At 35.3% G+C, this 26500-nt stretch overlaps 15 protein-coding genes and 1 non-coding gene across 16 annotated transcripts; 10 read left to right on the forward strand and 6 right to left on the reverse strand.

Moving 5' to 3' along the window:
- Nucleotides 1–144: 144 nt before the first annotated feature.
- On the reverse strand, nt 145–1305 carry ASP1 (asparaginase ASP1; the record flags this gene model as incomplete). Its single annotated transcript, XM_003956261.1, has 1 exon — nt 145–1305. The coding sequence occupies one exon, from the start codon at nt 1303–1305 to the stop codon at nt 145–147; it is 1161 nt and encodes a 386-aa protein (XP_003956310.1).
- Nucleotides 1306–1750: 445 nt separating this feature from the next.
- DAD4 (Dad4p) lies at nt 1751–1969 on the forward strand (the record flags this gene model as incomplete). The annotated part of the gene is made up of 1 exon (XM_003956262.1): nt 1751–1969. The coding sequence occupies one exon, from the start codon at nt 1751–1753 to the stop codon at nt 1967–1969; it is 219 nt and encodes a 72-aa protein (XP_003956311.1).
- A 120-nt stretch (nt 1970–2089) lies between these two features.
- NOP10 (snoRNP complex protein NOP10) lies at nt 2090–2266 on the reverse strand (the record flags this gene model as incomplete). The annotated part of the gene is made up of 1 exon (XM_003956263.1): nt 2090–2266. One exon carries the CDS (start codon nt 2264–2266, stop codon nt 2090–2092), a length of 177 nt encoding a protein of 58 aa, XP_003956312.1.
- A 465-nt stretch (nt 2267–2731) lies between these two features.
- On the forward strand, nt 2732–4672 carry SWA2 (auxilin-like protein SWA2; the record flags this gene model as incomplete). Its single annotated transcript, XM_003956264.1, has 1 exon — nt 2732–4672. The coding sequence occupies one exon, from the start codon at nt 2732–2734 to the stop codon at nt 4670–4672; it is 1941 nt and encodes a 646-aa protein (XP_003956313.1).
- A 269-nt stretch (nt 4673–4941) lies between these two features.
- YFT2 (Yft2p) lies at nt 4942–5721 on the forward strand (the record flags this gene model as incomplete). The annotated part of the gene is made up of 1 exon (XM_003956265.1): nt 4942–5721. The coding sequence occupies one exon, from the start codon at nt 4942–4944 to the stop codon at nt 5719–5721; it is 780 nt and encodes a 259-aa protein (XP_003956314.1).
- Nucleotides 5722–5756: 35 nt separating this feature from the next.
- On the reverse strand, nt 5757–6935 carry MCM21 (Mcm21p; the record flags this gene model as incomplete). Its single annotated transcript, XM_003956266.1, has 2 exons — nt 5757–6730; nt 6884–6935. The coding sequence occupies 2 exons, from the start codon at nt 6933–6935 to the stop codon at nt 5757–5759; spliced, it is 1026 nt and encodes a 341-aa protein (XP_003956315.1).
- Nucleotides 6936–7315: 380 nt separating this feature from the next.
- HIM1 (Him1p) lies at nt 7316–8353 on the reverse strand (the record flags this gene model as incomplete). The annotated part of the gene is made up of 1 exon (XM_003956267.1): nt 7316–8353. One exon carries the CDS (start codon nt 8351–8353, stop codon nt 7316–7318), a length of 1038 nt encoding a protein of 345 aa, XP_003956316.1.
- Nucleotides 8354–9759: 1406 nt separating this feature from the next.
- Nucleotides 9760–10644, forward strand: KAFR0C01890 (uncharacterized protein; the record flags this gene model as incomplete). Its single annotated transcript, XM_003956268.1, has 1 exon — nt 9760–10644. One exon carries the CDS (start codon nt 9760–9762, stop codon nt 10642–10644), a length of 885 nt encoding a protein of 294 aa, XP_003956317.1.
- Nucleotides 10645–11400: 756 nt separating this feature from the next.
- KAFR0C01900 (uncharacterized protein) lies at nt 11401–12246 on the forward strand (the record flags this gene model as incomplete). Its single annotated transcript, XM_003956269.1, has 1 exon — nt 11401–12246. One exon carries the CDS (start codon nt 11401–11403, stop codon nt 12244–12246), a length of 846 nt encoding a protein of 281 aa, XP_003956318.1.
- A 1655-nt stretch (nt 12247–13901) lies between these two features.
- On the forward strand, nt 13902–13975 carry KAFR0Ctrna13I. Its single transcript has one exon. It is a non-coding gene; the product is annotated as a tRNA-Ile (tRNA).
- Nucleotides 13976–15275: 1300 nt separating this feature from the next.
- Nucleotides 15276–18338, forward strand: VSB1 (Vsb1p; the record flags this gene model as incomplete). Its single annotated transcript, XM_003956270.1, has 1 exon — nt 15276–18338. The coding sequence occupies one exon, from the start codon at nt 15276–15278 to the stop codon at nt 18336–18338; it is 3063 nt and encodes a 1020-aa protein (XP_003956319.1).
- A 228-nt stretch (nt 18339–18566) lies between these two features.
- On the forward strand, nt 18567–19238 carry KAFR0C01920 (uncharacterized protein; the record flags this gene model as incomplete). Its single annotated transcript, XM_003956271.1, has 1 exon — nt 18567–19238. The coding sequence occupies one exon, from the start codon at nt 18567–18569 to the stop codon at nt 19236–19238; it is 672 nt and encodes a 223-aa protein (XP_003956320.1).
- A 649-nt stretch (nt 19239–19887) lies between these two features.
- On the forward strand, nt 19888–20829 carry KAFR0C01930 (uncharacterized protein; the record flags this gene model as incomplete). The annotated part of the gene is made up of 1 exon (XM_003956272.1): nt 19888–20829. The coding sequence occupies one exon, from the start codon at nt 19888–19890 to the stop codon at nt 20827–20829; it is 942 nt and encodes a 313-aa protein (XP_003956321.1).
- A 95-nt stretch (nt 20830–20924) lies between these two features.
- UTP8 (Utp8p) lies at nt 20925–22754 on the reverse strand (the record flags this gene model as incomplete). Its single annotated transcript, XM_003956273.1, has 1 exon — nt 20925–22754. One exon carries the CDS (start codon nt 22752–22754, stop codon nt 20925–20927), a length of 1830 nt encoding a protein of 609 aa, XP_003956322.1.
- Nucleotides 22755–23278: 524 nt separating this feature from the next.
- SYF2 (Syf2p) lies at nt 23279–23752 on the forward strand (the record flags this gene model as incomplete). The annotated part of the gene is made up of 1 exon (XM_003956274.1): nt 23279–23752. One exon carries the CDS (start codon nt 23279–23281, stop codon nt 23750–23752), a length of 474 nt encoding a protein of 157 aa, XP_003956323.1.
- A 135-nt stretch (nt 23753–23887) lies between these two features.
- On the reverse strand, nt 23888–25579 carry KAFR0C01960 (uncharacterized protein; the record flags this gene model as incomplete). The annotated part of the gene is made up of 1 exon (XM_003956275.1): nt 23888–25579. The coding sequence occupies one exon, from the start codon at nt 25577–25579 to the stop codon at nt 23888–23890; it is 1692 nt and encodes a 563-aa protein (XP_003956324.1).
- Nucleotides 25580–26500: the final 921 nt, after the last annotated feature.

Below are 26500 nucleotides of genomic sequence, written 5' to 3' on the forward strand. Positions count from 1 at the left end.
AAAAGGGAATTATCAACAATAAAGTCATAGATTGGTTACAATTATTTACAATACTTATATAATAGAATGTGAAAAGAACAAAAAAAATAATGTTAGGTCCGGAAAATTCTAATGGATGTACTCTCTATGACATATGCATGCTTTTTAGCCACCGTAAACACCATTGAAAACACGTCTTACTTCATTTAATGAATAATTTTCAGCAAGGCATAATTGTAATAAAATTCTGGATTTTTCTGGATTCAAGTAACCTGAGGCAATAACGTTACAGTGGGATCCTTCCTTGTCCTTTGGTAGATTGGCAATAGGAATCATACCATCCATGGACCTCTTAGAGTATATAACAGGGATCTTCATATTCAAACAAAATGCATTAACACCATCGGGCATAGAGCCAGCGCCCATAGTTGCAACTACTACACCTTCATATTTTTCATTTACCAATTCCAAAAGTCCGGCTGTGATGGACTGGTGACCATATAGTATACAGACTTTTGGAAATTTAGTAAGTGATTTCACGGTGCTTTCATTGGCGACAGACCCTCTTTTGTCCTCTAACTTGAGCTTGAACTTATGACATCCTTGAGGTTTTGTAGGAGGATAATAGTAATGAATTTCATTGTTGACGAAGTTTCCTAAGTAACCTTGTCTAACATTGAAAGAATCCAAACTATTGGCGTTTGTCTTAGTAATATAGTAACCTGCAGATATTTGATCATTTAATGACACCAGGACACCTCTACCTCTAGATTTAGAATCAGACGCAATGCAGATTGCTTGATATAAATTCATTGGTCCGTCAGCTGAGACACTTGTCGAAGGTCTCATAGAACCGACGAATACGATGGGAACTTCGCCAGAATCAATGGTACTTTCAACGAAAAAAGCAGTTTCCGATAAGGTATCTGTGCCATGAGTGATAACGATACCGTCGAAAGATTGTAGTGATCTTACAATACCTTTGTATATTTTTATCAATAAGTTTTCATTGATATTTTTTGAGTCGACATTACAAAGTTGTTCGTACTCGACTTCACAGATACCTGAGATATCTGGGATTGCATCTAGCAAATCCTGGATAGGTAAATCTACCTGATAATCTGCAGTTGCTGAGGAACTTGCACCTTTAGATGCAATAGTACCACCAGTACCTAAAATTTTGATCCTAGGCAAACTACGATGTTGGGATGTACCAGGTTTTACAGCTTCAGGCATTGCTGACTTTGCAGTTGCGCTTTGTATGGTAAATTGTGAGTTTTCTACATCCTCACAGATGGTAGTAACCTCTACAGACCCGTTAGGCATGTTATACGTGGATATGCTACTTTTCTTTACCGATTTGGATCTTCTTCTTTTCTGTCTTATATACACTATAAAAATTCACGATGACCCCAAATGAAATTTTTCTTACCGTCAGAAACATAAACGGTATTCATGACTTGAAGTAAGTGAAAAGGCAAGACAGAGAGCCAACTGAAAAAGTAGCAGATACCAACGATACTTGTAACGTGAGGTATATCCTTTCTGGGTGTTACTATTTATTGTAAGCTAGCTGTTTAATGTAAGCACTTACTGTCACCGCGTCGAGTGTACCTATCGTTTCTTGGCTTTCCTTCGAAAGAGATTTCGCCAATTCAGGAAAAGCATAGACTATAAACATAAATTTTATAAATTTTATAAGTTAATAAAGCAATAAGAAAACTTCGAAGACGCTTTAAGGACGTAAAGAAGAAAGATATACATAACCACGATGGAAAATCCTTATGAGAAAGTGCAAACAAATATACTGTCGAGAATAATTGCCAATGTGGAGAGACTTAATCAAAGTGTAACAACAATGAACCAAGAATTGTCGGGTATAAACGGCAAAAACAAGAATATTGAGATTATAGGGCAGATATGTGAAAACTATAATAATAGTATTCAGTTTAACCTCGAGGCCACAGGTAACAAAAGGCCACCATTCTAAATAGTACAACGCCACCACCTATATATATTCTGTAATTTTTCCTAAGAAGAAACATTTTTCATAACTCTAAAAGTTTAAAATATAATATACAAACCCATATACGAAGTATATATGCTCCAATTACTGACCTGGTAATAAACCGTATCTTTTCTTCAAAGTGACTCTTTGTCTGGAGTATTTGTCGTCTGGAGAAAATCTAGCTGGATGAGCAGACTTGGTGATTTCACCTTCTTCGGTGACCTTCTTCAACGTGTAGACTCTCTTACCGTCCTTGTCTAAAGTGTACATTAAATGCATCTTGATGTATGTATGATCGTAGTCTGCTTAGTTGTTGGACACTCTCTAACACTTCAAGAAGAGCATCGATTAAAGCAATTTTCATCTATGAAAATTTTGAGATTTTCTATTCAGAAAAAATTGATATAAAAATTTGCACAGCTCGTTCATAGTGATGATACTAGCTCATCTCCACATAGAAGTATATGTATAAATGTATTAATTAATGGAGTCCAATGGTTGGAAAGGAATTTAGATCAATGGCTTACGTGAGTCAATGTTGTATAGAGTATACTGTTCACCATTTTCTGTTGGCAGGGTTTCCATGTTTTTTTCTCTTTTATAGCATGATGAGCTTCTTAAAATGAGATCCGTCTGTAGACCGAGAAATTCAGAATAAGGTTCAGATTGTGAGTTGAACATTTATCTTTCTGGAGTCATAACAGAAAGAAACCTTTCCCTTGTAATAAGACATCTGGAATTGAAATGTCAGATCCGTTTGCTAATTTACTTGAATCTTTCAAAGAAAATGGTAAGAAACCAGATATTGAAAAGAAGAATCCTGTCCCAGTGAAAAGTAACGACGTGTCTTCAATATCATTAAATTCTACACTTCAGCCAAAGAAGCTCAATGGTATAAACACCAAGGTTTCCACTCTATCCACCAATTCAGTACCGACCTTTGCGAATGTATCTTCGTTAAATAGTTTGCAAACGACCCCAATACATGATGATTTTGAAGAGTTATTTGGGTCCAGCACAAGCAATAACTTTTCTGTGTCTCCGGAACCTACAAATAATTTTAAAACTGTCACTGATGTTCCCAACGTAACATACGAGGCAAAGCAGGATTCAGTTGTTGATGAGGTCAAAGATATGGAAATTGCCCAGTTAATGTCATTAGGTTTATCAATTGAAAAAGCTAATAGCTACTATTCGAAAGGCATAAGTTATGATACGCTTCTTAAGAAACTGGAAAGAAGACGTTATGGTTCCAGGAAAGGAAGAGACACACCAACCTTTGGTGGTAACACGAATAAAGATGACAAGGCTTACGCAAAATTATTTGATTCCAGTGAAAATACTAATTTATTTTCTATGGCAAGTGGTCTTTTCAACAAGGGGAAAGAATTCATAGATCAAATGACTGCATATCCTGAGGAAACTGATAGGTTATCAAGATATAGGGACATAAGTGAAATTAGTTCAATGAAGCCCCTTAGAAAGAGCCCTGGTATTGTTGACGGCTTCGATATGGATAGAATATCCCAGCATCAAGACACAGATAAAGGAAAAGCACCCACAAGAGAAGTTCAACAAGAAAGTCCGCCTCCTTCACATGACCTACTAGACAATTTTCAAAATAATCTCAAGCTCGACGATAATAAAGAAGAGCTTTCAAAAGAAAGCGTCTTATTAGACATAGATAATGATGATTCGACGTTGCTGAAATCAAAAAGCTTGACATCGGATAGCTTATTATTTCAAGATGAAAACGTTCTTGAAAACAGCAATATCCCAAAAATTCCGATTTCATCTATAGAGTTATCGGGATACAACGAATATAATTCAAGAGGTTCTTCATTTTTCAAAAATGGGGACTATATATCAGCATTGGAAGAATATGAAAAATCATTAAACACACTACCGCAGTCACATCCACTAAGGATCATTGCATATTCAAATATTACCGCAGCCGAACTCAAAATTGGTGAATATTCGAATCTAGTCAAAAAGGCAGATAAGGCATTGAAATTGTTTCCCAAAGAAAATCTAAAATGGAATCTCATTATTCAAGATAGTGAGCCTCATAAGAGCTATAAAGATATATGGAGTAAACTTGTTCTGAGGAAGGCAGAAGCTTTAGAGCACTTGGAAAATTTCGAACTGGCATATAAGCAATACCACTCATTAATAGAGAACAATGTTTTCAGCGATAAAATCATGGACGGTAAGAGAAGGTGTCAAAAGGTATTAAATCCAGAAATCGCCAAAAAAACTCAACAAAAACCTAGCTCGAGTAAGCCAGCTGCAGTCCCTACGCCATCCACTCAAAAATATGAAAGTGTTGAAAGAATAAAGGAACAGAATAGACAAGAAGAAGAGAATGAAGCGGAAAAGTTGAAGTTATATGATATTGTGGAAGCAAAAATAAATGCTTGGAAATCTAACAAACCGGAAGATATACGTCATTTATTAGCTAATTTACCTACTATTTTGACTTGGACAGAATGGAAGCCAATTAGCGTAAATGATTTAGTGATGCCAAAGAAAGTAAAGGTTACATATCTGAAGGCCATTGCCAAAACTCATCCCGATAAAATTTCGAGTTCACTGAATCTAGAGAGTAAGATGATAGCTGAAAATGCATTCAGTACATTGAGTGTTGCGTGGGATAAATTCAAAGAGGAAAATAACATGAACTGAGACATATATATGTATGTATGTGTGATATATACAAATTCACATAGACAATATAAATGGAAAATTTATCCACATTTTTTCATCTTTGAAAGGTGCATTTCGCTCGCGATGGAAGATCTTTTTTCCGAGTATAAATAAAAGGCTTGGCAAAATCAGGCTGAAGTATAAAAAATGCATTAATCTATAAAATCTCTTCATTCACTTGTGAAAAGAGATCTACCACCTTTGATTAATAACCTCCTCGCATATACTCAACACGATCAATATATTTGATGAAGTTGTCTCTTCTTCCACCGCTGATTATTTCACTAATTTATCCATGCATCCTGTTCCTCGGACTATTCTTAAGTGCCGTGATTTCAGATGAGACCAAGTCATATCAGAAAGATCGCATTTATCTTTTACGTTCCTCCAATATTATTAACGAAATATTTGCCTATAATGGGAATCTAGTATGGTTCATTTTATTTTCATTCGTTGCATCTCTTCAAATTTATATTAGGTCCCATACTTTTATCTTATTACCGCATGATATCGTTGACGTCGATTCAAAGGAAAATGTAAGAGCTAAGTTGCTTAAGGAATATATGGTCAAGTTTCTCCTTAAAGTTTTCATTTTGTTTGTTTGTTTCCTAATCATTGACAACATTTTTATATTAACAGGAGGGAGTTGTGCGCCTGGCGGTGCAACAAGATCGGCCGAGCAATGTAAGGCACTGGGTGGTGACTGGCTTGGAGGATTTGATATCAGTGGGCATTTTTGTTTTCTAACTAATATTAGCTTGATTCTTTGGATTGAATTGCATCATTATTCGAAATACACTGAAGAGGAAGAATTACAATCAAGAATTAACAAATGGATAAAAAGAAGTTTAATTGTTGTGGAAGTAGTCCTGTATATATGGATGTTTCTGCTACTAGTGACTTCTATATACTATCACACTATTTTAGAAAAGATTCTGGGCTGCATAATGGGTTATGCGTGCCCTCTCGTAATGTATTGGTTGATCCCAAACCAACCCAGGATGAAGAGCCTTCTCTATGCATTCTAATGAGGGAAATAAATAGAATCAGTGGAGTTTTTCGCTCATTTGAGTTGGCGTAATTTATATTCTAAATCTTCTAATGGCCCATTAAAAAGAACCTCCCATTTGGATCTAACGCTTGCATCACGTATGCCCTTAACAAAAGAGCAAGATATTATGATATTGTCCTGTAAATACAATTCTATTTCAAAGGTTCCGATAGAAAATGAGACTTTAGTGGAGCTCAAGCTTATACGAAGATTTGATATCAGACCTTTTTCTTCGAACTTTTTCAATTTACCTTTTCTGGCACTTTCTTTTAATAATTGTAAGTAGATTTCTTTAGAAAATAAATAAATATCTTCATAGGATATGGCCAGTCCTGCACTAACCTCTTCAAAAATCTTTTCCACGCCTATATAGCTGGGTATCGTATGTTTGAATATGTCCCATGTGTCAGATTTTATTTTCTTCTTTAACAGAATATACATTGGTTTGTCATACTTTTTTGATAATTCATCAAAAATATCTAATCTTATTCCCAGCATTTCTCTCATTGTATCCATTTCTTGTGTTTCAATATTCATCTGTAGGTCAGAAGGGTCCACTACAGGGAAAAACGTTATTCCAAAAAGTCTGAAGATGTTTTCGACCATTATCTGATCGTGTAAATTATCTAATGGTAGGTTACCAATCGAACTTCTATCATCTCCATTAAGTCTTTGACGGCGCTTGGATGGGGATGATAATATCTCTGTGTCTAAAATGTCTCCTACACTTTTGTCAAATAGATTATGTTCTAAAGGTACTTGGTTTTGAAGCACCCATTCATCTTCTGGTAAGTTATCCGAGCTTTTGGTTTTAGGCCTTTTTCTACTAGGAGTTTGGAACTTTTCCACCAAATTTTGGTCCTGAAGGGGCTCTAAAAGTGTTTCATCCCCAGGGCCTTTGTATTCTTTGTACAGTAAATCGCGCAGCTGTGGAAATTGCTGGAACAACTCTTCAAATTCCCGCATTACAGTATTAGCAGGTTGCTCTAGGTTTCCATTGGATACATGAGAAGAGTTCTTTTCAGCGATATCATGTTTTAGAGACTTCGTTTTGCTTTTTAATGAATTAACTGCAATACAGGTGTTAGTAGTTGATAGGAGGCTTTGTCTTTTATCACAGTATATACAACTAAACATACTTTCTCTTCGTAGTGAAGCTATATCTTGTTCTAACTCTTCAATATTGGACATTTACACTAGCTATGGATAAGTATCATTCAGTTGCAGAGACAGCATGGAATTTTTAATTTTCATATGGCATCCATATTTGAGAATCGCAATAATGATAAACATCGAAGTTAGGCGACGGACGCGACTTTCTTCGAGCAAGAAAAAACGTCACAATTTCAAGCAAAAAAAATAGTAATAAATCGATAAAAACGCTGTCAAGCAATTGATAGGTCAACAAGTTCTAAAAGTTGTCAATTTTTTCACTAGTAATGATTTCCACCATTTTTCCTTTTTGGTAAATGGTGACTTGAAAGTTAGTGTGGATATAACTTCAGCGATCTTAGTTGCTGGAACGCAGTAGCCCAATAATCTGGAGCCAGGTTTATGATACATGAACTCGGCTAACATCTCAGAAACTTTCGTTTTGGCATCATCAGTGTAAAATAGCTCCAGTGCTTCTTTTTTTGTTTTATAAGCTTCTTTTTATAATGGATGGCTCTTGTAATTGGATTTAATGTTCGAATATTTGTGGATATTTCGCTTTCCTTGGATCTGTGTTTCCCTTTTATAGGTCCTGGTCTGAGAATGTAAAGCTCTTTTATAGGTGGTTCTAAAGTTGTCTTGAGATCATTTTCTAGCCTCAATTTCGTTCTAAAATATGGGAAAATATTGCTGATGAGAGCATTATTGAAACTAGTGACTATTATCACTTTCTTATTTTCTGTAGTTGTAAAGGCTCTTATTAGATTGTAAGTCAAGTCATAATCGATTTTATTAACAGTCATGTTCTGCTTTTTGGCAGTAGCGCTCGATGCTCCCAGCGTACACACCACTGTTGATATGTCATTAATATTTGCTAACTTGAAGAGCTCTGGGAATAACCTGTCTTTTCGTTTTCGTGCAATCTTAATTTCATTCTCACCAGTAAAAAGTATAGGAAGAAGGTCTGGCCATTTTTCTGACTCATTATAAACTATTTGGACGTGAAAAACATTGTAAGTAACATTTAATTGTTGTTCTTCCTCGGCGGAAAAACCAAATTCTTTACTGTATGGCATAACTTGGTACTTAATTTTGATTCTTTCCTCGACATCATTGATTGCGAACTGTAATTGACCTTTTGACTCAAATGAATTGTTAGGCTCTGGGTTATTTGACAGAGTATACTTAGTTCCACCGAAGTCAAATTGGCTGTTCTTTTCAAAATCTGAATGGTACTTATATCTAATGTTTTGGGGCGTTCTATTAAAACAATATATGATTTTGTCAAACGCAATATCGTAAACACCGCTTACTATGCTTGACTCAATCACGTCATAGAAATTATTTTGCTTATTACACAGAAGAAAGTTGGGATTTAATAAATTGCTTAAAGAACCACTGCCGACTAGCCCACTGGATCCAAAAAACAGAATATGTTCTTTGGAATTTATAGACATCCTCAGTTTCTGAACACCCAAAGGCTTATATAAATTTAGAATCAAGGATTACGTTTAGATTAGATGTACTTTTGAAGTAATCCGATTTATATTCTAATTTTCAGGTGACATTTCAATTTTCATATAAATACGTCACAAAAGCAAGAAATTGTAAAAGACTCCATCTTTTCTTGTTATATATATGGTGATCAGATGATTTGAATGATATATACTACACATTGTTATGTTGGTATGGTTCAACCAATATAAAAATGGTGAAGTATCATCCAGGATGATTGATTGAATCGGAAAATATTTGGTGTCTTTATGACTCTGAACAAAGCTGGGATAAACTCGGCAAATAACCACCATAAGAGCTCTATTGGAGTTTCTGATCGAAGTTTTTTACCTAATTGCTTTATGTGCTTAATTTTTGTTTCAAGCTTTCAAGATTTAAACTCATCTTAGTCTCTGGTATTTTTAGCATTTTACATATAGTTCTCGCAGAGAAGAATCCACGGCTCAAATTAAGATTTTATTAGTAAAAGAAAACCCACTTAGTTAACAGAGTATAAACAACTACTGGCGGTCAAATATAGAAATTACAGGCTCTAATATTATATATCCATTTTTAGTAGCATAGAGTGGGATAATGTTAATCCAAAACGTTTGCAAGTGAAATTTTCATATCATCGTTCCTTGAAGACTCCATTCTGTTGACGTATGTTCAACTCCGGGTAAGGAACTTTAGTAGACATAATAATAGTAAGATTAAGTAGCTGGAGGTATACACACTGTAGCAAACACCGGTACAATAAAATAGTAATAGCATAGCCTAGTTTACTTATAAAAACAAATTATATATCTCAGAACAAACTTCCAATTGACACAAATAGCTGGAAGACATAGGCCTTCATACATGTTTAATCTGGGATGGTTGCATGTTGTAAGTTCAACTGTGTTGCAACATTAAACTATATTTCAACCTGTACCGCGCCATAAAGATGGCACATCATTCAACATGCAACAACATAAAATTCTTATCTCGACTGGAAGATATAAAAGTGACTGACTCATCTTCCAACACATTCCTTGTAAAAACAAATAGCATCTATTCGAGGTGCACATGACCTCACTGAAGAGAGAGGTTTCGTCTAATAATGTCTCATTCTGTGCATTCTCTAAGAAGTTGCAATATAGTAGCATGATATATTATTAGCTATATCATCAAAAAGTACGTCATTTCTAAATGAGGTGGCTGCTTGCAGCCACCACTGGGCGAGCAGAAAAACTTATATATATACTGCATGTCATTGTTACATCTGGTATCACCAATATATACATTAGTTAGTAGTTTAGTTCATCAAGGATTAAACAGTTGATTCTGCCATAACTACAGATCCACACTATATAGCTGTTGCGTACTCATGTTTTTTATTAAGCCGCTAGTCACTGTATCGTTATTCATGGTGTATGCTGCGTGCGCCATTGCTAGTACTGGGTCTAACAGTGCGGATCTCCATCAAACTGAAGACGGCCATTACCCAGACGTGCCGCTACCTCGCGACAATACCACCAGCGTAGACGCACTTAACGTGCTCAGATGTGTTCAAGTGAATGGGTATCCTAATTCTACACTGCTGGGTGTGGACAATGACGGGTTCCTAGCTTTTCTGCCTGGGGTTAACAATATATTCAACACTAGCTACGCCAGGAACGTTAGCGCATGTGCTGCCATATATGGTTACCGTATAGTCGTGACCATCCACAGTGGCACAGAATTTGAAGATGGTGTACATCCTATTGGTACCTTAGCCGACATTATATCCGCGCAGACACGCATTGGCGGCATTATACGTGCCGCACGTAATGCTGGGATACAAACGGACCTGCAGACAATGATCTCTCCACGTCTCGAGCGTCGTGCAAATTCATATTACTACACATACATGGCTGACGACTCCAATTGCGGTAGCTACGAAATGTTTATTGATACCACAAGCATGTGTCAGGACAATAACAAAAACTCATTTGCTTCTTTCCGTGCCGAGAATCCTAGCACTAAGTACAACTTGGATTTCGCAGTATGGCCACACCACGACTGTCTCAAGGGAAACCAACAGCTTTATGCATTGCCTCCTCTATATACCCTGCCATGCAAGAAGAGGAAAACTTATTCCTGGTTCGGCGCATTACAAGATGAGTCCTGTTTCGGCGCGAACCCTAGCGAAGCATGCGTAACAGCAGATCTTAATGTCTATACCGGCTCCTATGTGGCGTGGCGGCTCATTGTAGAGGGAAAGTACTCTTAGGGATGGTATGTGTCCATGAACCGTAATACCTATGTTAAGGAGATATGGAATTATGATAATCCTAAGTTCAGTGTATAGAATGAAAAAAAAATGTTGCAGAGACAAATATAAAGGTCTATTGTAGGGGGGAGAAGTATTGGAAAACGATTGTAAGTCGGTCCGTTTAAAATTGTTCAAATAATAAACGATAGTGCATTTGAGCTAAGTCTACCTCCCTATTAGGAAGCTACATCGAGCAACAAATAAGTAATAAACATTCACGTGATATGTGCTTTGGTAGGTTGTTCAGAAGAGAGCAATGTATACTAAGCTGTTTCACTGGCATAGATCCCCAGTTGATTGAGGTCCGAAGAAGATTCTGAGTACTGTTAAGTCCGGAAAAGAAAAGTTTCTTATTTGGTTACTTGCTGCAACTGGCCGCACAGGTAAATGAAGTCTTCGACGAAAAGGGGACTGAATTATACGGGGGGAAGATTGTGGTATAACAGCATGATATATTATTAGCTATATCAGCAAAAAGGATCACGCTATTTCTAAACGAGATGGCTGCTCACAGCGATCAGGTGGTGAGCAGATAAACCTATATAAAGGTACCGCATATCATTGTTAAATCTGGTTTCACCAATATGTACATTAGTTAGTAGTTTAGTTCATCAAGAATTGAAAGGTTGATTCTCCCACGACCACAGATCCACATTATATAGCTGTTGCGTACTCGTGTTTTTCATTAAGCCGCTAGTCACTCTATCGTTATTCATGGCGTATGCTGTGTGTGCCATTCTTAATACCGAGCCTACCAGTGCGAATCTCAATCAAGCTAAAGACGGCCATTACCCAGACGTGCCGCTACCTCGCGACAATACCACTAGCATAGACGCACTTAACGTGCTCAGATGTGTTCAAGCGAATGGGTACCCTAATTCTACGCTAGTAGGTCTGGAAGATGGCGGGTTCCTAGCCTTTCTGCCTGGCGTTGAAGAAGCATTCAACACTAGCTACGTCAGGAACGTTAGCGCGTGTAATTCCATATATGGTCACCATATGCTCGTGTCTATCCAAAGTGGCACAAATTTTGAGGATGATACACATCCTATCGGTACCTTAGCCGACATTATATCCGCGCAGACACGCATCGATGGCATTGCACGTGCCACACGTATTCCTCGGATACAAACCGACCTGCAGACAACGAGCTCTCAACGTCTCGAGCGTCGTACAAGTTCATATTACTACTCCTACATGGCTGACGATTCCAGTTGCGGTAGCTACGAAATGTTTATTGATACCACAGACATGTGTCAGGACAACAACAAAAACTCATTTGCTTCCTTTCGTGCCGAGAATCCTAGCGCTCTGTACAAGTTGGACCTCACACTATGGCCACACCACGACTGTCTCAAGGGAGGCAGCCACACTTACACATTGTCCCCCAAATATACCATGCCATGCACGAAGAGGAAGACTTATTCCTGGTTCGGCGCATTAAAAGATGACTCCTGTTTTGGCGCAAACCCTAGCCAAGCGTGTGTAACAAAGAATGTTAATGTCTATACCGGCATCTACAAGGCATGGCAGCTCATCGTAGAGGGGAAATACTCTTAGGGCTGGGAAGCGCCCATAAGCTGCAATACCTCTGTCGAGTAGATATGAATTATGATAATTCTAAAATTCAGCGGTATGGAGTGAAGTTTTAGTTAGGGTCAAAGCGATTCAACAACCAATGAAGTATTAATATTTAATTAGGAAATTGAACTATGAACAAATAGAATTAAAAAAGAATTATATAAAATATTTGAACTAAAAAAAAAATATAGTAACATGATAAAGTAAATATTACTTACAAAGTATATATAACAATACAAAATAATATGTGCAAAAAAAGAAAAAAAACACTACAAATACAAATATAGAGGCCTATTATACTGGGGAGATAGCGTAGAGGAAGATCAGAGGAAGTTTCTTGTATATTATTGCTGTTATTTGTGTTTATAATGTTATGGGTCAGCCATATTAGTAACGTAATTCTTATTAATCAGTGGCTATACCAAATGTACTTTGTATATAAAATAAAATATAAATTAAATAATATGCAGTGGGACAAACTTTGATCAAACTTCATTGTTCACATGAGTATTTATGTTTTTTCGCACATATTTTGATTTTTAATAATTATCATGTTATAGATTCATAAGCCAATACGTTGTCATAAATATCATGCCATATTTATTGCATGTTGATACGTGGCCGTGTTTATCACGCCATATTTATTGTATAATTCTTCTAAAATAATCTAATTTTGTCATTCTAAGTATCAAAACTAGAATGTTCTAGAAGAATTGAGTCGCATAATAAAAGTGACAAGGTGTTAACTGGTAAATTTATTGCTATAAGCATCACATAAAGAATGTGACAACATGTTAAATATGAATCTAGAAAATGATAATTACTACAATTCAAAATATGGCAAAAATGTAAATGCTAAGATGAACATTGAAGTTTGATCGAAGTTTATTTCGCTGTATATTATTTAATTTATATTTTATTCTATATATAAAGTACATTATTTGGTATAAGGAATAATCATTGATTAATAAAAAATACGTTACTAACTTTATTGAACTATAACATTATGAACAATAACAACATTATAACAGATAAGACAATCTCCCATCTTCCTTTACGTCAATATAACACTCCCAGTACATGTAATTCTTAGATCTGATATCACCAGCTCGTGCATTAGTTAGTAGTTTAGTTCCTCAAGAATTAATTAATATATCTCGACGTAGTTAACAGATTGACATAGTATAGGTATATTAAGTCTTCCTCCAATGAGGAAGCATTATCGTAAGTTCAATACGGTAACAAGACAGATAATACAGAGAGAATATGACACGACTTGTGTATGTTCTAATTCAGGGACAGAGAACTTGGAAATCGATCTGATCGTATAACTATAGCTAAAAGGGTATCAAAGCTCGTCTTTTTTAATATATAAAATCAATAAACTAAGATAAAAGATTAAGAACAAATATGATGAGAATTCCTTTTTATAGTGTGGAATTCTTCAAGATGACAAAAGTTGCGTCTATGAAAAGTTTTCACTAATATTCGACCAAATTCAATAATGTGAAATATTTAATTTAATGAATTGGACAGCGAGTGTCAAGTTTTGATTCTGGGAAAGCAGTCGCAGGAACTTAGAGCTTAATGTTGTATTTCACCAGCTTATGTTACAACGATCATTGAAAGAAATGGGTCTCTTGGCCCAGTTGGTTAAGGCACCGTGCTAATAACGCGGGGATCAGCGGTTCGATCCCGCTAGAGACCATTTTGATTTTTTTTACAACAGCAGTACTCATTTTGGACTTTTTATGAAGTATTTGGCCCAATAGCCTTGTATGAAGCTGTTCCACATCATAACTTCTGATATCATACACATCATTGATGTTCTTCCCTTATATGAGAAAATGAACTATATCTTCTATATGGAGTAATCTGGATTATTATCCCTTTTGTTCGAGCGCATCGCTCTCCGCCGATGTCTGCCAGGTAATCTGCCATGAAACTTGCTACCCTTGCATTTGTTGCATTGTTAGAAATACTTTAAAATTACTTTTTTTCAGCATATTTTTGTCGTGTGAGAACCATAGCTTCGTTACTTTTAGATCATCACTGAAAATACCTTGAGCTGTTTCTCATAAAAATGAATGCCCTAAGCGGAAATTTATGTTAAAGTTGCATTACCCTCTCTGTCCGTCTGAAAATAAAAAAAAAATTTCCATTTTTTTTCAAGTTGTATATAAAGGAAAACTTTAATTGAAATATTGTCCATTTATGCAATATAATAATCTTTTTCATTTCATTTTAAAAGAAACCATGACCTTCCAAGTTTTAAAAGAAGTGGATGATATTATTTGCGTTTTTTAACCTAACAATTCTTCTTAGGGAAAAGAGCAATCTTTTTTCTGAGGTTTTAATGGGGAATGTGGTTCCTGCGCAGAAAATTGATCTTGTTACATTCTATGAATGATTCAGGACGCTATATTAGAAAATTCTGATTCTTTTTTCAATTTTTACTACGTTTTGTCGTATTGTTTGGAAAGGTCAAAAGAGTGCATACTCTAACATCTTGTAATAATTTTGTATATTGTATTGTACGTTTCTTCATGCTTATCAAATCGATACCTTTTTAAAAAGGCTTTGTACTATTCAAATACTTGTTTCAACTAGGGCCTTGAATCCAATGCGGAACAGGGTGCAGCAACGACCCAGAAATTTTCATCTATTGGTTTTAGCGGCCATGGATATTGCTGTGGAATTTAAATCAAATGCTATCTTCTTTTTCCAGGCGCTTACTCATTAATCCGCAGGGAAAGCTGAAATGATATTCAAATTCAGGCACCCTGTGATATAAAGAATCAACAATTTAGGTATTGTTTACTACACAAACAAGCTTCTATTATACCATAGTTTCAAAGTTTTCATCAAATTGACTTTAATCTGTGTTCTATTCGAACATTTGTTGCATCCTTAGAAAAGTCATCATCTGACAAAAGGAAGCCTCTACGGTTTATATTGAAAAGAGTCATAATTCATTGATCAGTTTCTACTATCTGACTAAGGTGGAGATGACAAGCTTTAATAAATCTAATGACGCAAGGGCAAGTAAAAGATTATCTCTTTCTGATTCCATAAGCAGGTCCTTAGGATTGCAAGATCAAGAATCCAACATAGCAGGTACCGATAATGAATTATCGAATTCCAAATCCAATTACTTAAGCCGTTCTTATATGTACGGGCTTCTACCCTCTGCTACACCAGTAGAAGAGCTTGAAACAAATACTCTGCCTTTATCCAATGATTTAAGGAACAAATCGATACATCAGTCAAGGATACTGCATAAACAGACAGCTGCGATATGTGAAGACTTCAACGAATCTGACGAAGGAAGTATGAAAGACTACTTAGATTTCATAGAAAACACTGATCGAGATAATATAAATGAACATAAAGAAAGTCTACCTGTAACAGTTGTACTGTCGACCCCGGCCGATGAAGTTGAAGAACAAGATGAGTCTTCAAGATTACTATTAACTCCTTCGTCTTCAAATGCAGAAGTGTCTTCTATAGCAGAAGGTCTGCGACACCATTACTCATCAATAGAGTCCACAAAAGACAATAATATGCCCATTGAAGAGCAACAAGATAATACTATCAATGAAAAACTGAGTACGTTTTTCTATAACACCTTACAATATTTTCCTGCATCGGTACTTGGCTTACTTTTGAATATTCTTGACGCTTTATCATATGGTATGATTATATTCCCAATAAGTGAACCCATTTTCTCACATTTAGGACCGACAGGCATGTCAATGTTTTATATTTCAACCATTATATGTCAGTTCATCTACTCAAGTGGCTGGTCTAGCTTTCCATCATGTATTGGTAGCGAAATGATAGAAATTACACCTTTTTTCCACACGATGGCATTTGCTATTATGAGATCGTTACCTGGCGAAGAAAACCAGGACGCAATTATAACCACTACAATTTTTTGCTATGTAATAAGTTCAATGTTCACTGGGCTCACATTCCTGACTTTAGGGAAATTACGATTAGGAAAGATAGTTGGCTTCTTTCCTCGTCATATACTTATAGGTTGCATTGGCGGTGTCGGTTATTTTCTCTTAATCACAGGTATCGAGGTTACCACGAGAATTGCCAAATTCGAGTATTCCCTTCCACTAATAAAGGAACTCTTTACAGACACAAGCATGCTATGGAAATGGCTAACTCCCACCCTGTTAACTGTAGTTTTGATACTTACCCAGAAATGTTTCAAAAGATCACTAGTGTTGCCATCATTTTATATTGCCACATTAATACTTTTCCATTTTATAGTGGCTATTATTCCTAGATTATCGCTTACACAATTACGTGAGGCAGGATGGATTTTCTCCAATACAGCGCCCAATTCTGCATGGTATGACCATTATAAATTATTTGATTTTCATAAAGTTCATTGGCTCTTAGTATTCAAACAAATTCCTACAATGCTAGCTTTAACGTTTTTTGGAATCCTTCACGTTCCTATCAATGTTCCTGCTTTGGCGATGTCAGTTCAAATGGACAAATATGACGTTGATAAAGAATTGATTGCCCATGGTCTGTCTAATCTTGTGAGTGGGATGTTTGGTTCAATACAAAACTATCTAGTCTATACCAATAGTGTACTCTTCATTAGGGCTGGCGCAGATTCTCCATTTGCTGGCTATTTACTTATATTTCTGACCATTGTTGTTATGCTAATAGGCCCTGTCATCATCTCCTTCATCCCAATTTGTATTGTCGGTTCCTTAATATTTTTATTAGGATACGAATTGCTTGTTGAAGCATTGTTAGATACCTGGGACAAATTAACTACCTTTGAGTATGTTACTGTTGTTGTAATTGTACTGACCATGGGAATAGTTGATTTCGTTCTAGGTATCATTGTCGGAATTTTGATTGCATGTTTCAAATTTTTAATTGATAGTTCAAAGTTACAAACGATTAACGGTGAATTTAGCGGCAAAGTAGCGAAGAGTACTGTAAATAGAGATTTGATACAATCTAAGTTTTTAAATGGTATTGGGGATCAAATTTATGTTCTGAAATTGCAAAATTTACTATTTTTTGGAACAATTATTTCCATCGAAGAAAAAATAGATAAATTGCTTGAAATGAGTGACAGGAACTCCTCAAAGAGACAAATTAAGTATTTAATACTGGATTTTAGAAACATCAATGCCGATAACATTGATTATTCAGCTGCAGAAGGATTTAATAGAATAAAGAGACTTACAGAATCCAAAAACATCCAATTGATCATATCCTCCATTAAGGTAAGAGACCGCATTTACAATTCATTCAATAAAGTAGGTCTTTTAGTAGGTGTCGAATTGTTCAATGACCTCAACGGTGCATTAGAATGGTGTGAAAATGAGTTCCTTTATCAATATAAAATGATTCGTGAAAGAATCAAGATAAAAAATGTAAAGACGGCCACACATTCGAGTGATGGCAACTTATCGAAGCCCTCAGCCATGACATTATCTATTAATACCCCACGTAACTATCAGATTTATTCTGTTGCCCAGAACATATTCAAGAATGAGGAACAAACAGTAGACCGTTTGAAGAATCGTTTTCAAGACCAGACTCCCGTTCTCCCTCTGCTGTTGTTTGCATTGAAGCAGTACAGACCAGACATTGTTTCAGTAGATAAAGTGAAGAAAGGAAAAGAGATAGAATTTTGGAGCCAATTAGCCCCATATTTTTCTAAAAAGAGAATTGCTTCTCAATCTATTCTGTATCATGGTAATAATATATTTTTTCTAGTGGAAATAGGGGTCTTGAAGGTGACTTTTGACTTACCACAAGGAAAAGTATATGAGACAATGTCAAAGAGAGCATGCTATGGTAAAATAATGGGAAAAATCCCAGTGAGTGAAGCAGATGCACCAAGTTCCCAAGCAATGATTATTAAGACGGAGGCTGACACTGTTATATGGATTATTGATTCAAGTGCCTTGAAGAAAATGAAGGACGAGAATATTGAATTATATTTAGAGTTGGTATTACTTGTAATGACGATAAAAGACATAAGATTCAAGAGCCTCTTGGGTCATGCCTTAGTAAGTACATAACCCTCAAAATATTCATATATGCATATGTATAATAGGCCTTTCGCCATTATAATAATTTGTACATTTAATCACTTCGTGATACATCATCGTGCCCTCGTTTATCATTTTGTCGCCTAATGTAAAATGACGTTTTAAAAGTTAGTTGGGATAAAAAAAGCGACCACAGTTAGGTTGTACGATTCATAAGGACGGTGTGAAGCTGGTATATACCACAAATGAGAATAGATCATGTCTATTGAACAAGATGTTGAAGATATTTCATCTTTCTCCTCAATTGAGTCTTACAAACCAGAACCGTTTGTCGGCCAAGGAATTGCCAGAGAGAATACTGATGAACTAGAATTCCAATCCAATTTGAAGGATGCACAATCACACACTAGTGAAAAATTTCAAGAAGAGCAAGTGGATCCGTTGAAACAGGTGCAAACCAATGATTCTTTTTGGAGTTTCCGATCCGTGAGCAACACATCTAGAACCAGCTCCAAAAATTTGAAGAAGCAAAGATCAAGGGATATAGAAAGGATCGTAACTCAGAATGCAATGCTTGGTAAAGCTGAAACAGTCGATTCTTTGAGGGCCACTGGGTTAGATCTTACAAAAAGGGCTGTTCCTGATATCAATTCACCAATTAGTCATGAATCTAAACTTATAGATGAATCAAAATTTGAAACAGATACAGGACTGATAAAAACGAAGACACTTGAAACTCTTAACAGATCAAATACTAGAAACTCTTCTTCAAAAAGAAAAATCTTGGGAAATGATAATAGTAATACAAGCGGACTAGATCCTGAAAGAATGAATATGGTTGTTGAAAGAAATAGGAAAAAACTAGAAAAATATCAGCAGCATAAGAAGGAAAAGGGCTTGAAGGGATTCTTTTACAAGATTTTTGATTAATTGCCATCATGAAAGTGTACTCTTTGCTGTTCCGAGGCAGCAGCGCAACTTTATACATTTGGAGAGCTACTTTTTTTGACTTCAATCAGCTAATAGCGTATTGTAGAAGGAAGTCTTTTCTCTTATTAAGATTAATGATCGACAGTGTATTCCACAGTCAAATATCTTACGGTATTACTAGAATACTAAAGACATGCAACTGACATTTCTGTGCACTTTCGATGAATAAGCCAATAACTCCCTACCCCTAGAAATGAAAGTATTATAGATATTGACGATGGGACACATACTCTGCAAGGTCTTTCCTAAAATGAAATTCGATTTTTCATAAGGAATACATTTAATATAAAGATGAATTTCTTGCCACTTGGATCTGTTTGAAGCTCATGAGCTGGTTAAACTAGACAGTAGCTGCTGCAGTATTATTACGCGATATTTATATAAGTGGAATAACATCACAGGGTGAATCTCATCCTCATATATAGAAAGCTCAGTATTTTTATTTTTGCTCCACAACTTCAGATCACTTGTATCTTATTATTGCGGGGTTGCCTCCTAACGGAGTATCTTACAGCAATATAAAAGCCCAATTTTTTTAAACTTGGGCTAGTAGAGTGACAGAACATAGAACAGACCATAAACCACGATAATGTGCATCCTATTTGCAACCAGGTCTCATAAAGAATATGAGCTCATATTGATATCTAATCGTGATGAGTATTTGGGTAGAAAAACACACGAAACATGCTGGCATAACGATAATTTTATACTTTCACCATATGACATGTCAAGGGAAGAAAATCATGGTAATAAAATATTTGGCACATGGTTAGGCATGAATAAGAAAGGTAAGATTGCTACCATACTAAATTTAAGAAGATTTTCGTCTATTGATCTAAAGGAACTAGTAAAACCAAGATCAAGAGGCCTCATCCCTTTTACCTTTTTGTACAGTGATTGGACAAATGAAGACAGCTTTGAAGAATGGGAGACCTTTGAAAAGTTCAAATCAAAGTACCCATTTCTACAGAGCTCTGGTGATTTCAATTTTTTTTATGGAGATATAAAAGAAGGTAATTATAGGATCATCGATTCTTTAGGAAACACGTTTAAGGTATTAGATAATAATAACAGGAATATGATAATCTCAAATGACCTTTATCAACATAAAGATGAATATGAAGGAAAACCCACCTGGGGTAAGATTAAAATAGGAGCTGAAAGGTTGAATAAATTTTTGAAAGAAACTGAACGTAGTAACGAGGATGAAGTTCTTGCAAAATGCTTTGAATTGGCATCTTACTGTTCCATAGATAGCTCAATCACACGGGAGGAAAACCCCAACAAGGAACTTGCGGCTGAGACCATATATGTGCCACCATTAAAAGTCTGTCCCGATGAAGATATCGGCCTGACAAAGACAAATGGAAAGTATTACGGTACAAGAACCCAAATCGTTGTCCTCGTTCATAAAGATCGGAAACATGTAACGTTAGTTGAGCATACTATTCATAATTCAGACGAAGAAATATATAAATACTCCGGACTGAATCCAAAAGAAGTTCAAAGACTTGATTTTACCATAACGTGACTAAACAAAGCGTATATACGGATATTTCGACCCCTAGACCAATAATATACATATTCTTTTACATTTATTTCCTTTATACATATATTTAATGCTTTCTATAAATCCAAATGCTCAACGGTATAAGTAGGTAGTGTTTTTCTATGTAATGATTTGTTGTTATTGTTAATGAGTTTACTACTTTGTCTTGCAGATGATTGCTTCGATGGATTGTAATCTAATAAGTGCAGTAATTCAGAATTTTGTTTTGCTACCAATGTCTTTTCGTTTATAAAGTTCGATATTCTTCCTAGGATATCCATATCCAATGCGAAGAGACCAATGGAATCGATAATTAAAGAGAGTAGCTGGAAAAGTTGTGAGCTCACTTGTTGGTCTTCATCTTGAGTCACAAATTCAATGAAATTTCTGATATCGACTTTAGGTAGTAATTTTATTTGTTCTTTGATGGAATCCTTCGTATAATCCTGTAGTACTCTTAAGGAGATGTCCAAAGACAATTCGTTATTTTCAATTGTGAATAAATCAGCTAGCAATTCGCCTAAGGGTAAATTTGGACAGGTGACGATTGCTTGTTTATATAGTCTCGGACTTTCTCTGAATTTTGGTAGAAGATTCTTGGTTAAACTAACTGGGAATAAAGGATGTGTTAAAAGATAGGTCAAAGTTTTTGGGTAATTGTTCCCATCGGTGTCAAATTTGTAATTTTGTAAGATTAATTCTATAACTTTGGCTAAGAAATCTTGGTTTACTAAGAAACGATCAGCTTCAGTGTAATGTTCTTTCTTAATATTGAATTTTTCGAAAAATATCTTATCAAATTTACTTGGATTCTTAACAGCTTTGTTCAAATCAACTATAATTTTATCATAATTGAAGGTGTGTTCCACATCGCTATCGCTGTCATTGTGCAAATCTTCATCAGCTTCATCAGCTGAAAACAATGATTTTAGGACTAAAGTCTCCTTTTCTGATTGCTTGTCAACTAAGAAATTTCTAAAACCTTTCCCCAAGGAATCCTTTAATCCAAAATTACTGTTTAAATCCAGATTAATGAGTTCAAATTTGTAATTTTCATTGTTAAATGACAAACCCAAAACGAACTGATTAGATAAGTTATCGATAAGTTTAAACCATTTCAAATTTAATAATTCTGACATTGAAATGACGGAACTCAAATGAAGATTTAAGGCATAAATGGTGCTATTGACAGCCATAACAACGCAGTTATCATCAACAACAGTAAATGAGACAACATCTTTTTCTACATCATTTATGAATGGAATCGTTATGATATTAACTATTGTCATGGAACTAATTTCCCAAATATCGAATTTTGATAATTTCTGATTAAATTGGTATAATTTACCATCCAATGATTTGAAATCGGAGTCTACTATATCTTGAACATTGGCAACGTTACGTAGTTCTATCATGGTATTTATATCGTATAGTGAAATGGAATTCTGTGAAATTAATAGAGCGTATTTACTTTCGATAAATTCCACATTGACTAAATCCTTATGTGGAGTTTTATAGGTTGATTTTATTAAATTTGAATCGTATTTTTCTATGGTACCATTTTCGAGGATGGTTATAGTTTGAGATTCATCAGAGAACAATTTCATGATCTTAGATTGTATCGGTACCTTTTTCCCATTCAAATGAAGTGTATATTTTTGATTAACAGTAGCCGTCGCGAAGACAGTGTCATGAAAGGCGGTGACTACTTCATTTGATGGAATTGGAATACTATTTATTAGTTTTGGAGTTGGATTGATAACGAATTTTGACACAGCATACTTGGATATAGCGACATCCAAGCTATTAGAGTTTGCAGTCAAAGAGTGCGATGAGACAATAATGGGGGAAGTACTCGACTGTTTAGGGACTGTCGTGATGGCGAAAGGTTGTGATATGGAAGGCATGATGCGTGTGTTTCGGTTCGTAAGTTAAGCTTCTTCGATGGCTTCTCATTTAGAGCTCATCGCAAAATTTCAATTTTCATTTGTCTTATATCGAATATAGAAAATTTTTCAGACCCTCCGTGCAGCATGATTTTAAATTGGTGCATAAATCAGAATAAGCCCAATGATGAATAGTTGGCCATGTGATTGGCAATGCTGGGAGGGTTGATTGGAATGGGGAGGCTCCCTCTATTGTGGAGAGTTTCTGTGGGGAGCCTGTATCAATGGGACGAGGAAGGATGTGGTGATTGATACCTGTGGGTGCCACTGCGATAAGTTACGATGGCGGGGGAAGTCCTACATGGGGATATATGCAAGGGGAGTTTTGTACATTGCATATAACAGTTACGGTATGTGTGTATATTAGCTTTAGCAAATATCTTTATACTTGGCACATTTGTGAATAAGAGAATATAGCGAGGCATCAAAGAAAGAAAAAAAAGAATCACCAGCAAAGAGCAAACACAGTCTGTCATCGAATCGATATGGAGATGGATATGGCTAATTTGAGAGAGGAGTTCAGAGACTTGAGGAAGAAGTGTCGAGAGATTAAGATAGAAAATAGGAAGCTGATATCGATAGCGTCCAAGCCAAAAACCTACAGTATAAGAGAAGAAGAGATTGGTGCTGAAGTGAGCGATGAGGATGAGGATGATTCTGAGATTATCAAACTGTTGACAAAACCACTGCGGGAGTTCGAAACAGAAGCGCATGTTGCCGAGAATAAAGAAGATATTGACAGATTAACGTACAACAAGGAAGTTATGTCACTTGGGAAACGAGAAAAGAGAGATGTGGAATCGCTAGTTTCTGAAATGAATAGAATCAGTGACGAACGTTATAAGAAGGGAGCTCAGAAGAGAAGAAGGCTCAAAGATACTGAGAGAGGGTTCATAAATGAACAAAATAAAGCATTCAATCTTAGATTGGAGAAGGAGAAGGAGAATGGGAAGAAATGAGATAATTCGTTTGTTTAAAGAATATTTATTCATTTGTTTTTTCATTTTCATCGTAAGTAATAGAAAGTTCATATATATATATGCGTGTAATATATATACGTTAATAAGATTCATGAAGCAACGGAGAAAAATGATTTATTGGAATTGTATCTGTTCTTCAGTTACGTATGAATAAGTGTCACTGTTTTCGTGACGTTCAGTCAAATTCTTCAATTCATTTTTGTGTAATTCTTGCATATTATGAATCTTATCATTCAATTTTGTATTTTCATCCATTATTCTCAAATTTTCATTCTTATTTTCAATTAGTTGTAAATTTAAATCATTTGTTAATTTTGATATCTTTAATTTTTCATTTATAATTTCCTGCTTTATTAGGTTTAAATTACTTAATTTCGAATTAATTTGTTCATCCATTTCATTCAATTCCAATTGTTTTGAATCATCATCTGGATGTAATTTTTTATATTCTATGGAATCAATTTCATCCAATAAAGTTTGTTTTTTGGATTGTAATTTATTAATTTCATGCTCTAAATTTTCATTTCTAATATTATCTTGACTTAATTTAAATAATTTTGCGTCTAATTCTTGTAAAATTTCATTCAAACTACAATTAATGTAATTGAAGTTGGTTTTATAACTATCTTTTTCAACATTAATCATATTTGCCTCACGCCTAATTAAATTTCTCTTTTGATTCAAAAATTTCAATTCGTTTAATTTTTGTAGTTTTAATTGTCCAGTTTTTCTCAAAATTTTAACCTTATTATCACTAAATGTTGCAGTCGAATCCATCAAATTTTTGACTAATTTATTTTGAATAACTTCAAAATTATTAAAACTTTCAAGGTTCAAATTTTCAATTTCATTTAAAGTCTTAAATTTCTCTAATTGAATTGATTTAATTTTTTCATTATATTCTGATTTCAACTTGTTTAGTTTGTTTAACTGATCATTTTGATATTTGACAATATATTGGTCATTAACTTTTGTATCATGTTCTATTTTATCATAGACGTATTTGGAAATTTTTTTACCCGACGTTAATTTTACTACAGTTTCTTTATTTTCTGGCGATGCAACGGGGAATTTTGATTCTGTTGTAGATTGAACTTTTGGATAATCTTTCCTATGGATTGGTTTCAGATAGAACAATTTATTTTCAATTGACATATCTTTAGCATCAATCAAATTATTTTTGTTTAATACCGAATAATTGTGAGAAACGATATCTGGATCAGTCTTTGTTGCAGCTTTACTATTGAGATCGTAGGCATCTTGTAAAGCGTCTTTATCGGTGATATTTTCATTATTTGAAGGTTGTTCTGGCACTGGATCGCTATCTTTCTCTTCTTCGCCTTTCTCTTTGTCGTCTCTTGGTAGATCTTCAACGTCAATAACTTGCAAAGAATCTTTCAATCTATCCAATGCATCTTGCTTTATCTTTAAATCTAGTAAAATTTGGTTTTGTCTGTTTTCATTGTCAATTAATCTTGATGGAAATTTAATATCCCTTGCAAAATTTTTCTTAGGATCCAAATCTTTATAAACATCTTTTGTATCTGTATTGTAAGTGGATGTAGCACTGACTAATGGAAATTTTGCAGTCTTTAGATCTTGCAACTGTTTTTTTTGTTCTCTTGAAGGAGCATTATTTCTAAATGGAGAATTATACTTATTTTCATCATCATTTTCCTTACTTTTATTGGTATTCACTTTTGAAAGAAACTGATGTTTCTTTGCAGTATCAGTAGTTTTCACAGAAGTTGTTTCCGATAAGAGTTTATCGAATGCTTCATCCGCTAAAGAACGAGTCTTGAACATCGCAGATCACCTATCTTTTCTCCTCGACACTAGGAGTTCTAATTCATTTGACACATAGAAATTTTCCAATCCCCTATCCTATATTTATACTCTGGTTGGAACCCTTCGAGCAGCTCACGGCTCTCTCCCGACGGTGCCCCCCTCATTTTCCCTCTCGCGGTGGAAGCAATTCTCGAAGCTCCAACAAAAAAAAAAAAAAAAACGAAATGCCGCCGATGGTTGAAAGAAATTGGAGTTACATCTAAGCCGTTACCCTGCTCACATATTCTGTCACCTCTCCTTTTTTTTTTAATCTGATGTGCAGTCAATTCCTCATGCACGGGACGGCCCGGAGAGTTCATTTCTACTGGCATCCTACTGGCACCCTCACAAAGGGTAAGTTGTAAACAAGTCGATTTTTAACGGCCGCCCCTGCAGTTTCCTCATTTGGCAACCTAAGGAGAGAGACTCCTCCCCTTCCAACGCCACGGAAAGAAGAAAAAAACCCGCGCACCGCATAGGTCTCTCCGTCGGTAAGATTTACTGCGTTTGTTGTCAATATTCCTCATTCGGTAGAAAGGCACTACATCCTTCTTTTTTCCCTCTTCCCTTCCCTTGCCTCTCCGGCTGTTTGTTCTTCATCCATCACTAAAAAAACAGGGAAATTAGTCTATTGTGTATGGCAATGATACCATCATACGCTTACTTTCCTGCCACAAGTCTCCCTCGAGAGAAAATCTCAAGAAGATTTGACAGAAATCTTCTTCCTCTCGAAGAGTTCAATTCAAAGTTCCCTCAATTAAAACTTAATAATTACTATGCTAAAATTTGTAATTCTCCCTCTCCCATTCACACATCATTTACAATTAAAGAAAAAAAAAATTCCCTCTTTCTCTGGAAATGAATTCGATCTGCATCTATCTACCCATTTATTTCTTCATA

This window comes from Kazachstania africana, chromosome 3 (assembly GCF_000304475.1).
Source record: "Kazachstania africana CBS 2517 chromosome 3, complete genome".
Lineage (NCBI taxonomy): Eukaryota > Fungi > Ascomycota > Saccharomycetes > Saccharomycetales > Saccharomycetaceae > Kazachstania > Kazachstania africana.